Source organism: Perkinsus marinus (genome assembly GCF_000006405.1).
Source record: "Perkinsus marinus ATCC 50983 genomic scaffold scf_1104296928836, whole genome shotgun sequence".
NCBI classification, from domain to species: Eukaryota; Perkinsozoa; order Perkinsida; family Perkinsidae; genus Perkinsus; species Perkinsus marinus.
The window spans coordinates 341,375-354,637 of record NW_003216689.1 but is presented as its reverse complement, the minus strand read 5'-3'; the positions used below and the strand labels follow the sequence as shown (position 1 = coordinate 354,637).

At 46.7% G+C, this 13,263-nt stretch overlaps 4 protein-coding genes across 4 annotated transcripts; 1 reads left to right on the top strand and 3 right to left on the bottom strand.

Annotated features, from left to right (window-relative positions):
* Positions 1 to 342: 342 nt before the first annotated feature.
* Positions 343 to 3,603, bottom strand: Pmar_PMAR006836 (werner helicase interacting protein, putative; the record flags this gene model as incomplete). Its single annotated transcript, XM_002788099.1, has 12 exons — positions 343 to 705; positions 754 to 872; positions 1,228 to 1,388; positions 1,440 to 1,564; positions 1,608 to 1,811; positions 1,857 to 1,923; positions 1,977 to 2,127; positions 2,377 to 2,544; positions 2,587 to 2,650; positions 2,872 to 3,055; positions 3,262 to 3,428; positions 3,508 to 3,603. The coding sequence occupies 12 exons, from the start codon at positions 3,601 to 3,603 to the stop codon at positions 343 to 345; spliced, it is 1,869 nt and encodes a 622-aa protein (XP_002788145.1).
* Positions 3,604 to 4,599: 996 nt separating this feature from the next.
* Pmar_PMAR006835 (hypothetical protein) lies at positions 4,600 to 6,078 on the bottom strand. Its single transcript, XM_002788098.1, has one exon. The coding sequence runs from the start codon at positions 6,073 to 6,075 to the stop codon at positions 5,020 to 5,022; it is 1,056 nt and encodes a 351-aa protein (XP_002788144.1). The 5' UTR covers positions 6,076 to 6,078; the 3' UTR covers positions 4,600 to 5,019.
* Positions 6,079 to 6,625: 547 nt separating this feature from the next.
* On the bottom strand, positions 6,626 to 8,301 carry Pmar_PMAR006834 (hypothetical protein). The gene is made up of 3 exons (XM_002788097.1): positions 8,167 to 8,301; positions 7,405 to 7,481; positions 6,626 to 6,764 (listed from the first exon to the last, which is right to left on the bottom strand). Exons 1-3 carry the CDS (start codon positions 8,294 to 8,296, stop codon positions 6,636 to 6,638), a joined length of 336 nt encoding a protein of 111 aa, XP_002788143.1. The 5' UTR covers positions 8,297 to 8,301; the 3' UTR covers positions 6,626 to 6,635.
* Positions 8,302 to 9,787: 1,486 nt separating this feature from the next.
* On the top strand, positions 9,788 to 10,844 carry Pmar_PMAR006833 (transmembrane BAX inhibitor motif-containing protein, putative; the record flags this gene model as incomplete). Its single annotated transcript, XM_002788096.1, has 8 exons — positions 9,788 to 9,794; positions 9,891 to 9,973; positions 10,016 to 10,077; positions 10,123 to 10,233; positions 10,280 to 10,370; positions 10,417 to 10,498; positions 10,540 to 10,641; positions 10,696 to 10,844. The coding sequence occupies 8 exons, from the start codon at positions 9,788 to 9,790 to the stop codon at positions 10,842 to 10,844; spliced, it is 687 nt and encodes a 228-aa protein (XP_002788142.1).
* Between the last annotated feature and the right edge of the window lie 2,419 nt (positions 10,845 to 13,263).

Here is a 13,263-nt window from a genome sequence, read left to right as displayed (position 1 = left end):
ACGCCAGTGCTAGTAGATCCAGACTGAAGTGCCCTGTGGGCCTGTTCAACTTGTCGTGCTGGCTATTCGAAGCTGTATAAGACGCGACCTTCCCTGTGATGAGCTGCCCTTGCTCGAACTCGCTCAGATCACAGAGTAAGGGTGCACCTGTCCACATGTGATCACATGTGTAGCGGTAATTTTGGGGCGAGCTCTAAAATTTGGGGGCCGATCTCTAAAACTTTGGGTGGAACCCCTCTGAGGTGCGTCTTGATCCCGTGGAGGGTTCAAGTCATCCGCTGTCAAGCTGACGTTGTTGTTATTGTTCATGACTGGAAATATGCCAATATGAAGTTAATGTTATTAACGTGAGGCCGAAGCGTTCATGCCCTCATAATCAAAGGCATATATTTTCAACGGGACGGACACCGTCATCACTAGAAAACACAATACATCGATATCATAGTCACTTCTCAATAGACACATTTGTCCGGTCACCACGCCGGTCATAGAATTCTTCTGGAAATATATCGCCTCTCTGCAAGCCTGCTGGAAGATATCTGACAGGAGCCTTTGGAAAGGGAAGATACTAGCATCCACCCACGTCTGCTCGGGTGCGAGTTCCCCTGGTTGCGTCGGTCGTGGCTCGTTAGTGTAGATATAATCGCGGCCATACCCCAGCTCCTTCATCAGCCCTGTCGGAGCGTTCCGTAAATGCAGTGGCACCTGACACCATCCAAAGACGTAGGAAGGTCGACTGTGTTGGGCATCCACTTCTGAATCAGTCGTAGCCTTTTCAATGGCCTTCGATGCGTTCTTGTACGCCACATACACAGCATTGCTCTTAGGAGCATCGCACAGGTAAAGGGCTACCTCCAGCAGAGCTGTAGAGCCTGAAGGGCAATGCCTGTTATGTAAGTCACTCGTGTAGTAGCCATTCATATGTGAGCGTGTTATATCTCAATCGATATAAGCTCGTGTGCCTCAGTCGCTCCATCACAGAGGCAATCAAACTCAAAGGACCTTGGTATATGCGTGCAACTGTGTAGAACGCATTAGAGACAGTTTATCTTGAACCGGCAATACTAAGAATACCGTTATCACTTTTTGCCACTATCCTGCTATACAAGTAACATATAATAGAGTACGTATACATTCTGTGCCATACAGTGCACGCATGCACGAAGGTATACTTTATTCATCACAGTGCATATCAACAACAAACTAATAACAATGTCGACTCCCTACACTCGGGCATCCCAGTGGACATGGTCACAGTGTGAGCTGCAGCCGCTAGCTGCAACGCCTGTGGATCGGCTAGACCAACGTCTTCACTGGCTATTCTCATCAACCGCCGTGAAACGTACTCAGGAGGCTCCCCACCCAGCAACATTCTGGTCGTCCAATACCTTGTCAAGAGCGAAAATCGAATAAATAGAAGTGGGAAGAACTTCTCTCACGCTGCGGCATCTTTATCAGAGCCTCTTATGGACTTCTGCAATGCACTGGCGAGATCGTAATGGATGTCGCCGTTCTTGTCATAGCCCAGCAGTCTGTGCCTTCCGGAAGAAGAGGTCGCCATAGCCTGCAAAAAGCCATCCATCTCGCTGTATTAATATAGTCCTAACCTCTTCAATGTGTTCTCGTCGAAGACCAGAGGAGGCTGCCTCCCCACAGCGAGGACCCATCATGGCCAGATCACAGGCCAGCTCTAGCGCATTCAGCGAGGCTCTGACGTCGCCCATACCAAATTCCGCCAGAATTCTCAGCAGATCTCCGGTCGACTCGTCCACTGCTACTTGCGGGTAGTAGCTTGTCAGTGCTCTGCGTAACTATAGAAACCATCGCGGCCTCCCTCCGTCATCAACAGTGTTTACTATTCTTCCAATAGAGTCACTGGTCAGTGATGAAAATTTAATTACTTGACAGCGAGAGACGAGAGCTCTGAGAGAAATCACGATAAATCACACTGGTATTGAAGTAAGAGGCAAGCCAACCTGTTGCACTGAAAGCTAGGATTCTCCGTGGTGGCACCAATCAACGTCAGAGTGCCGCTCTCTACGTGAGGAAGCAGGGCGTCTTGCTGAGCTTTATTGAAGCGGTGGATCTCGTCGAGGAATAGTAGTGTGCCTGATATTGTAACCTTCCCTTAGCGACAGTGTTGCAATAGTTGTTCGCTCTCCTCAGCTGGGCCCATGAGTTCCCTATAAGAGTTTATACACGAATCGAGTTAAAGATACATTGAAACCAGCAACAGGATTTTCATATTGTCACCAACATATGTGGTTGACCATGTGCAATTTTCCCCACTCTGTTGAGCGATAAAAGAGAACGTACGTGCACCAGAGAGCCTCCTAGCATTCACAGCTTCTTCAACGACCTTCTTAACCTGTCAACCTTCCATCGACTCAGCCTTGGGAATCTCCAGACCTACATCGTTGACTCCAGCATTGACAGCGCTGAGCTTCGTATGGCGCCATGGGAGGCCAGACTGAGTCAACGATCGACATAAAAGCTGTGCTAAAGTCGTCTTGCCGCATCCAGGAGGTCCCCAAAAAATCATACCTAGGAAATAATCACAAGAAATGTCAAGCGATGGGAACGTACTCGGAACCGTTGGGTGATGGGAAATGGTGGCCGCTGACTGGGAAAGGGCTTCATAGTATTTAATCTACACCAAGCCATCATGCGTACTGTTCGGTGATAGTCAGTAGTGGACTTTATGCTCGCTTTCCTCAACTGGCTTAGGAGTTTCCTCACTCACTATGGGAGTTCTCATACGAACCGAAGTGAAAATATACAGCACTCAATGAGAATTTTCCCAGAATTTCCTCAGAAAAATGATATTGACCATGTGCATGTTTTCCCTCACTGGGGATAGTAGTCGCCTACTATTCTCATAACAGTGGAGACACCTCCAATGGCATTTCCTGGTCCCTCCGAGATATTCGAGTCAGTTTCATAGACCAAGTCCGCCGAAGATGTCGGTCTTGCTCGTTGGGCTAAAGGCCCTCCCAAGCTGCTGTGAGAAGGAGGTCGGCCCGCTGAGGACTTGGGCCGGAGGGGAATCTTTGGCCTGAAAATGGTATGAAAAAATTGTTTCTCACACGTACGTTTCCTGAACGATTTTTTTCCTTATTGTTGGTGTTGATTATTTCCTGTGAGGGTTTTATGCAGGATGTGACTCATTTCAGGTAGGAAATCTCGAAACCGTCATTCCTCATCTTTTTCAATTCTCCCACATCTGGCGAGTTGCCTGTTGGGTCCTTTTTTCCCACTTACTTTAATACTCGATCATTGTTGTTTTTATTCCCTTCGCACGTCAGAGCTCTCCTCAAGTTACTCTCTCTATACTCCTCAGAAACAGTACTAGGTTGACTCTCTTCAATGTCAATGGTATGAACAGTGTCTTTACTCTCAGGGGGGACATGACGATCCGACACTACCCCCTGAGAGAAGGATTAATTTCCACTTATCATCGTCACAGAACAGCGATAGTTCGTATGCTGCGATAACAACCAAGCCTACCTCCGGTTTCTTGGTGAAGAACGAGTCGAGAGTCCGCATCCCCTCCTGACTCATACCACACCTCGACCGTTTCGTAGGAGGAACTCGGCCATTCATCTTCAACTGCCATCCACAATGAATATCATCCTAGCGATTTAATGGAGTTTCACGGGCCGCGATATGGGAAACACTAGTGAAAAACTACGTTCTTCACGACTACTGCATATCACGGCGAATATCGCGTTTTTCGCAGACTAATACGCCACTTCACATATAGCGGGTGAAACTCCAATGCGCAGTAGACTTCCGCGAGGGCATAGCTCTCAACGTTGTGAAACTTGCATATCCTCTTCAGTTTATTCCGAGCCTTCGAATTTTGCTTGGACAGAATTAGACCTTGTGAAACTGCTAACAGGGCCGGGACGTAGGTCCTCGACTCATTGAATCTTAGTAGAAGGAAGAACCAGAAAGATACCAGATAAACACAGTGAGCCGTACAGCGCCATCAATTCGCTGAGAGCGGCTTCCACTAATGTCTTGTTTCGTGTCAAAAGGTCAGCCTGGCATCTCAGAACCCTTAGCCTCGGGATCCGCGCTGGATCCATACGGTAGTGATTTCCGAGTCGCCGGCCGCCTACCTTGACGCCTCTAGCCAGATTGCTGCTACCACCACTGGATGCTCCTTCTTGTGTAGTCTCACTGAGGCCTATATACCTACAATGGACTATCCCTTTGGTGGAGCTGTCAACACCCTCACTCGTAAGCGATCTTCATCATGAAGTAAGGGTTCAAGTGGTGGTAGAAGTCTTGACTTGCATGATGCAGGGTGATGCAGGGCAAATAATTTTGGCGCTCTCGGCACAATAGCGATAAGTGTCACAAAGAACTTCTCAGCCACCACAAAGGCTTCGCTAGTAGTACTAGCTATTATCTAGTTGAGGTTGGGTCTTGTGAGGGTTACACTTCGATAGTTCTCCAGAGACTTTCTCCCGATAGGTTGATGAATGCATCGAGTTCGAGTTTGATTAATTTGAGCAGACTCTTTCAAAGTAATTCTTGAATGATTAAGGCCATCGAAGTTACCCTATTAACAACGCAAAGACGCTATATTATATTAAGATGGTCCCAGATGAACATGTTGTCGGTAGCAGCGCCCCAAATACTAGGAAGCGCTGAGAGACGAATGAGATGAGCGCTCGCAGCGCTAATGTTCATCGTAATCATAAACTTATCAACGTTGAAAAAATCGAATGAGAAGAAAAAGTGGGAAGCGTTTTGAAAAGAGCACTTTGAGACTAGACTGAGCCAGAAAGAGTCTTGAGGCTCCCTTGGGCTCAAGCCTAAGGATTCTCAGCTGTGAGGAAGCGCATAGCATAGCTCGCCACATCTAAGTTTCTTCTTTGGTAGTACTTATGCTGACCGCCTTCAACACGAACCAGTGATACATTCCTCGACCAAGGGCAGTGCCAATCTAGATACTTAAAACGTCCTTCGAAACGGTTCGTACGATTGAAAGTTTTGTCACAACCCATCCTATTTGCCCATCTTGCCATACTGGCTCTGACAGGAGGAAAAGGATAAACCCAGGCGCCGCCCCACGAGGACATAATCATCCTCAGTGCCATGGATGTGGGCTATTCTCTTATCATCAGTAGAATTGAAGATTGCATCACAGGCACCGAAAGCAGCTGTTTTTCTCTCTAGAACAAGAACCCCAGCGATTGAGACAACTCTTGAGACAATGTTGTGACACATTAGAGTTTCGGCCAGCATAGCACCATTACTGTACCCGACAGCGTAGACTGGGGCCCAGTCGGGCAAGTTCCAGCGAGGATCCTTGAGCATAGCTTGAATGAACTCCGTGTCGTTGACAGCTGAAGTGGCATGACAGCAAGAACCTGCGTTCCAGCTCTTCATATACAATGCATTTTCCACTCCACAAGGAGTGAACATTATGAACCTGTACTCGAGAGCATAGTCGATCAGACGGCTTCCATACTTCCAGGACTCGCATGTGCAGCCCATACAATGAAGATTCAGAAGGATGAAGCGAGCCGTGATGTTGACGGGGTAATAGATCCAGTAAGATCTATTGCCTTCTGGGCGAGAGATGTTAAACATAGCATCCACACCATACCTCTCTCCGAGCCTCCGTTCACCATTGGCTGTATCGTCTTGGGCCAGCTCTCTTTTTTCATCTTTGGATGAGTCTTTCTCACAAACAAAGATTGTACCATTCCAGTTGACATGTATCGCATCAGCTGACTCATCATATTGAAGGGCAGACCATTGCTGAGAGGGTAGTTTATACTTTCGGAAGAACTCGTTCATATCCGTATCATGAGGATTGGGGATTAGGTGGGTGCCGTTGAACTTGAATTTCACCTCTCTAACATCAAGCAAATGACCATATTCGGGATCCGGAATACCAGACAAGTCGAAAGTGCCTTGAGTAAAGCTTTCAAGATAGACAGAAACCTCAAAGAAGAGGACTACTGCAGTATCGGACGAATAGGTGCCGTTAGGCAATCCCTCCACACCAGTGAAGATAGCGTGCACCACGGCGAAGCAAAGGGTGAGGAGTGCCATCGACGCTGTAATATAGTCTGTGTTATCGTTCCACGAACACAGTTTCATCACGTCACGTCATACGTTCACGGTTTTTTACGTGACATGTTTTGACTCGCCATTGTGTAGATTGCTCAACTAAGGGATCTCAGCTCTAGCTCTATTAAATTGACAACGTAAGATAGACAAGTGTACGAGAGGTTAAACCTGTGGATGAAATGAGCAACGAAGAGATCAACTGGAGTAGCATAATCGAATAGGTTGTGGGCGGCAGTGTAAATACGGCACATCACCGATGGCGGCACAAAAACTGCGCGGGCTCTGTGCGAGGGCTCTTTGAGTTCCCTGTTGGGTCCTTCTTCCCACTTACTTTAATACTCGACCATTGTTCTTTTTATTCCCTTCACACGTCGGAGTGCCTCAAAAAGAGGCATACAAACTTCATCGGCTTTCGAAATCACCGACACAGTTTTTTCTCTAGTTTGGAATTCGCATTAGTGATTCCGAATGAGCACAAGCATTCGATTTACCCGCAGTTGATTTACTTTTCAAACAAGAACCACAAACAGCATCAGTCGAGACTAGAGAACAGCATCAAGAGTGTGGTAAGGCTTAATATCAATGACTCGAGCTCCCTCTACTGCACTGGTAGTTCCTGCTATGGGACGTAACCGTAACTTCCTACCTTCTAATGAGACTATGTCCATCACCTGCGGGAAGAGTTTGTGATGATCGCAACTGCTGAACTAAGATCTTCTAAGTTTTGCTCCTCATTCTATGTCATTGCGCTTCCATCAATATCTTTCGCTGAGACGTAGCACAAGCTGCGCTAGTCGTTGATGATACAAGAGATGTTATGAGATTAGATTTCATTCATTCCTCACCAAATGGGTTCACCAATACTCACGACAGAGTTATCACCATCATCATACAGATGTGCAATGCTACAGCGTTGCCAGATCAAAAATCCTAAACTTTCAAACCGGGTATAATATTAATTTTCTTTGGTATTTTATTAAAGGCGTGGGTAAAATGTTAACGAGAAAGGTAGAAAATCAACCAAATGGGTAAAAAAATAAATTTTTCGGTAAAAAAATAAATTTGACTTGAAAATGCTATTGACTTGGGTTAGTATCAGACAGGCGATTGAGATGGATTTCTACAATAATCTCTCCAGTGTTAGAAGAATATATGTTCGCTCTCCACAGCTGAGCTCAGGAGTTTCCTCACTAACTATAGGAGTACAGAAACCAACAAGAATTTCCGAAAAAAATCCTCGAAATTTTCATACTGTCACCAACACATGTAGTTGACCATGTGCATATTTCCCATACTGATTCCCTTACTCACCTGATAGTCTATCGTAGTGGCCTTTTCCGATCCCTGCAAGAGGTAGTATAACCAGACTTGGGACCACTCCTCTATACCTGACATTGTGACAAGACATCCAATGACCGACCTCATTACTCAGTGTTGGAGGAATATATGTTCGCTTTCCTCAGTTGAGCTCAGTGGTTTCTATAGATGGGCAGCGTAACGTTTTTTTTACGGTTTACGTTACGGCGTGCGTAACGTAAGCAGTTTACGGTTACGGGAAGGCCGTACGACTTTACGGTTGGTGCTGAACTGCTTTTTCAGAATTGTGATAGAGAGATTCACTGTAATGCACTCCACGATAGCTCAAATAGTTGTTAAACTCGTTGTTTGTGGCTCGGATTCAACCGAACCGATGAGAGAGTAACATTTGGTTTCGCATTTGCCACTCGTCTAATTTGCAAATTGCGTCCGTCTTACTCCCAGGCTGGCCCGGAACCGCCAAGCTGGCCTCATCCACGGATTCGCATTCACATGAAATAGATTTAGGCGACATGAATGATCAATCCTCGTTTTGTCCTCTGTATCTCCGTAAGACACGTTACGGCGCTGTAATTTTGCGGTACGAGGCTTGAAGCGTAATCGTGAAAGTGAACCGTAACGGTCCGTAACGTAGTTCTGCCCATCTATAGTGGTTTCCTCACTCACCAACTCTAGTAGAAATGTACAAAAACCCCAAAAACAATTTCCCAGGATTTTTTATACGTAGTTGACCATATGCATATTCTCTCTAACTACCTTCAAAGGCCTCCTCCCCTAGGGGTTGTCGTAATGCCACTACCACGTCGTCCCCATCCACAGTAGTATCTCCAATAACATATCCTCGATACGTCGATTCCGAATATCGTCCAGTTTTGGTAGCACACATTGTAAACAAGAACTGCCAAAGTCATATTACAGTAAACGCAAGACGCCTCAGAAATACGAAGGGAAAATCCTGACACAAGACCGACCATGCTTAGCTGTTGCTATCACATAGTATCCAATTCCAATTTTGCTATGAGAGCTTCTATTTTCTCCATCATCCGATAGTAGCCCGGCGGGACGCTGTAATCGACCTCAACCATCCGTGGACTGTCCACACAGAGAAGACCGTTCTCAATATCGTCAACGCTAGGAGTGGTCCCTTGAAGAGAGATCGACATAATACTCGTTAGCCTCTGTCATGGTCCGAGGCGACTACCCTCATCCACTGGCTGAGTCCCTCTTATTGGGCCCTCGAGACTGTCCCGGAAGGGCACCTCTTTAGCAGAACCCAGACCTAAGAAAAGGTCTTCGCGTACGATGTTCTTGATATCTATCTTTTAGCATGCTGACTGTTGCAAAAAATTACCAACCTAATTCTCCAGTGTTGGAAAATATTTTCGCTTTCCGCAGCTGAGCTTGGGGGAGTTTCCTCACTAATTATAGACTTTTACACACGAATTCGGGTGGACGTGTACAGAAACCAACGAAAATTTCCGAAAATTTCCTCAGAATTTTCATATTATCACCAACACATGTAGTTGACCATGTACATATTTCACCACTTTCTAAGGATGCGAAACTTCCTAATCCGAACTCGTTGAGGAGGACCCCTCGAGAACGTTTCATCCTTGGCTCAAGTCACCTTGTGAACGGACAGGATCCTTTGGCATTGTCCAAGACCAGTCCCTAGCTGGTGGTGATGGTGACACGGTGGCCTCGCTCATATTATCCACAATGCTAATATACTGAACTCATACAAACTCAGCTTCAATTCAAATCCTCCGTGAACCACGACTGTGTAGAATCATAGGGAGACTTGCCTCTGTAGAGCTTCGACAAAAATGTGTCCGGTTGTGACTTCTAACTCTGTTGGATAACTTTCTGCCAACAGTTGACAGCCCCCCCGAAGGTAGGACTCAATTGAAACGGCCCTCACAATGGGCAATACACGATACATCAATCACGTTCTTAATCTACTCCAAGGCTGCGGCCATTGACTTCGTCTCTTGAATGCTTCACTCCTTCTGGCCTTCGTTCAGAACGGCTCGATTCTGCTCCCGAAGATAGGACGATCGAGTGAGAATTCATCGGTATCTGAATTTAGAGGAGATGCAAGAGTGCAAGATGCTGGTCTTGAACCATCTTGCCGGCGGCGGCCCTCATAATCGGCGTAAGTTTGATCACAATGGGGGAAATGATGTTCCTAATGTGATGATGACATTTACATGGGAAACTGATTAATAATGTGTTCCTAGCCATACGTGGAAAATTGAAAATAAGTTTCCCTCGAGAACATCACAGGCTTCCGGATGATTCTCCGAGTGGCAGAGAAGGAGGAGAGGTTTTCATCAACAGAACAGTTCTTCGAGTCAACCCACAGTTAGTTGGACACATGTCTCGTAATGATTCAACCACACTAGGGAGAGGAAGTGCGGATTTAGAAGCGGCTCGAGGTCGATCGAACGTATCTTAGCGCACTGCAAAGATTTTTTCAGGTTATGACGATACTCAGTTCTACCCAAGTGATCAAATTGTTGAGGGTATCCCCACCTATGTACGCCACAATTTCATCATAAAGGTCTGTGTTCTCGCTTTCGATACCATAAATCTATCCCCACAGGTATACAGCATTCTTGCGGTCCAGTTGATCGTCACAGCCGCTATTGCAACCCCCTTCGCGCTGTAGCCACCCTTTAATCTCGTTGACAACCAATTGCGTTGTTGCAGTTACCCCGAAAACTTCGTTGGTCCGAAGACTGCGGCATTGGTCTACCTCAGCGTCTTCCTTACTCTCGGCATTATGATTGCTATCATATGCGCACCCTCTATCATGCGGAAGTGGCCTATGATCCCCCGAAATCCTGGCAGATCTCATTCATATCAGGTATCCAGTCAACTACCTGGTCCTGACCATTTTCACCCTTGCCGAGGGCTTCATGGTTGGTATCATCACTTCCCGCTATGATGTCAACTCAGTACTCATCCATTGCACGGGTACGACGTATTCATGGTTATCATTAGGTGTTGCTCGCCGTTGGTATTGTCGCTATTGTGGTGATAGGACTTACTGCATATGCCTTCCAGACCAAGCACGACTTCACGGGTATGAATTGTGTACTTCCCCCTGTCCCTCTATGCTCTCAGGCATGGGGCCCTACCTCTTTGTAGCGACCCTTGTTCTGGTGTTGTTCGGACTTCTATTTCTCTTCTTTGGGAGCACACCAGTGTTACACAAAGTCTACGCTGGTGAGTCTAGTCTCGCTCCTTCTCCGTAATGACCACACTGAATGATATGTGCAGGCATCGGTGCTCTCGTCTTCTCCATGTATTTGGTATATGATACGCAATTGATCGCTGGGGGTAAGCACTCTAAGTACAGCTTCTCGTTGGATGACTATTGCTTCGCGGCCATGTCCCTTTACATTGACATCATTCAGCTCTTCATGTGAGGCCATTAGCATGCATATATACTGTCTCACTCACATCTGCTCAGTTACATACTATCGCTGCTTGGCAGTGAACGTTGATAGTAAGGTGACGACAGGTTAGAAAGCCGTTGCTCTGTCGCTAGTAGTGGCATGTCGTGCATGCTTGTGTGTGTTGCCTTAAGAATCAGTGCGTTTTGTGTTATCGAGTTATTGAGATGGGCTCATTATGGACGATACAAGGCACTAAGGTGGTCGAGTGATCATGCTATATCTACCAAGATAAAATATAGCAACTCGAGCTTCGAACTGCTGTTGATGAACTGAATGTCTGGGAATGCTCTGCGAATGGAAGCGCCCTCGCTGCGAAATTCGCAGCGAGGCGCTTCGCAGTGCGAATATATGCAGTATAGAAGCGAGGTAATATCGTATTCCTTCTGAACACCTTCGCTTCTCCTAAAAAAACTACCCGCTCTCTTGGAGGACTTGCAAATCACTGGTGGAACGCTTGGTTAGGTATTTCGAACCCCAGCGTAAGATTACAAAAGTCCTACACCAGATTCGAAAACTTACCGAAGTCAATCGACGTCTCTCAAAACACGATTCCACCTCCAACGGTTCCACCGTGCGCTATTGCCTGCTATGTTTCCAGTCTTAACCAGTGCTCGCAACTCCAGATGCCCGGGTGTGATAACTTTCGTTGCCCTACCCAGTCTTAGTGGTCCTTTGAACGGGCAAACGCTCTCTGACCGGCTCCGAGCACTACACATCATCCACACTGATCTCACCCTCACACGGGCTGCGGTCCCCAATTTGGAGACGATCGCTGCTCACCCAGCACGAATTACATTTGCCTTCATAGGGCTATTAGGTGGAATTTACTGATAGTTGAAGAGGGAGTGGTACGTGAAAAGGAACTTGAGGGCAAATGTCTCATTCAGAGATAGAACCGCGGAGCAGCGCCTGGCAGGCGCCGCCTGCCAAGTCAGGATCGGTACTCTCAAAACGAGGACTCTTTCAAAATATCGAGGAGCACGGTCAAATCTACCGAGCTTTGCATGGTCGCCACCCACCCAGATTGTTGCAATTCTTGTATCACAGGAACACTTAGTACACTCTTGGAAGTCCCAATTTGGGACAGAGTCGTCGCGCTGGACAGAACGCGGAAGTTGAGGCTTCTATCGGTCTGACTAGTGATCCTGTAGAATGCCCATTTCTCAACGACCTCCACGGCTCCCCCGAATTCATCATAATGAGGTGACAGCAAACGACGAAATGCACCCATCTGGAGGTGTCGACCCATAACACACTGGCCAAGGGCACGCCTCAAGTTTATATCGAGATTCGAAGTCGAGTCGCTGGACTTGCAGTCTACAGAGTTCACTGCTCTATTATAGAACCATGAAAATATCTATTTTTTCTCAGGACACCACCTCTCGCTTTTCCTCCACAGTAGGAACTAGCTGTAGGACCCAGTAACTAGCTGGTACCCAAGTTGAGTTACCAATGCTCGTTGGCGATCAGTGGTCACGTTTTAGTGTAACTGTCGATCTTGACAAGTGGAACTCAATCCGTAATTTGATGAGGATACTTTATCACGGAGCATGCCATGGAGGGTTCAACAGGAGTCCATAGGCAGCAACGCCGGTGAGAGACAAGCCCTGTAGGAAAACCAATGATATACTCGATATCGGACAAATACGATCTTGTCAGCGGAACGCGCAAGAGAACGGACATATAGAGGAGGCAGTTGACACAAACCGTTCACTCTGAAGAGTGTACTGAAGAATATACTTCATATGTATCAAAATAGCACTGCAGTAATGATAGTGTATACTGTTGCGATACAGGTGTTCAGTAGTGCTCTTATAGATATGGCCTACCGCAGGTGGCGGTCTAGAGACCGCAAGCCACTCTGGATGTCTGCCAGACGAGCATCAGTAAACTTCTCCGCGGGAGTTGCTGCTAGTTTCTGTAAACTAAAATGTAAACTTCTGGCGGCCAGGAATTAGGATGGAGATCACACGAGAAGCACAATGTCATGCATGGCGAACTCACTTCCATATATCGTTGAAGCATAGTCGAAAGTCACTCTCGTGGATCGCTGACCCCTGATAACAGTCAGTTGCTGCAACCAATAGAACTGGCCATTAGGTGACTCATCCGAGAATCGACTCACCCTTTGCGGGCTTCGCCTGTTCCGAAGTTCCTGTTGCAGCTGAACTACTTCCTTTCTCATTTGCATAACAACCAAATCCTTCCCATCACTGAGTTCTTTGACATTATCACTAAGTTCTCTTATGAGTGTATCCTTTTCTTTCAGTCGAGCTTCTAGTGCACGCAACCTCCACTTTAGTCCCCCACTCATCCGCTTGCGCTTTTCGAGATCTCGAATGATACTCTCCTGCATTCTCAGCAGTGTCGGAATCACTCGCTGACGTAA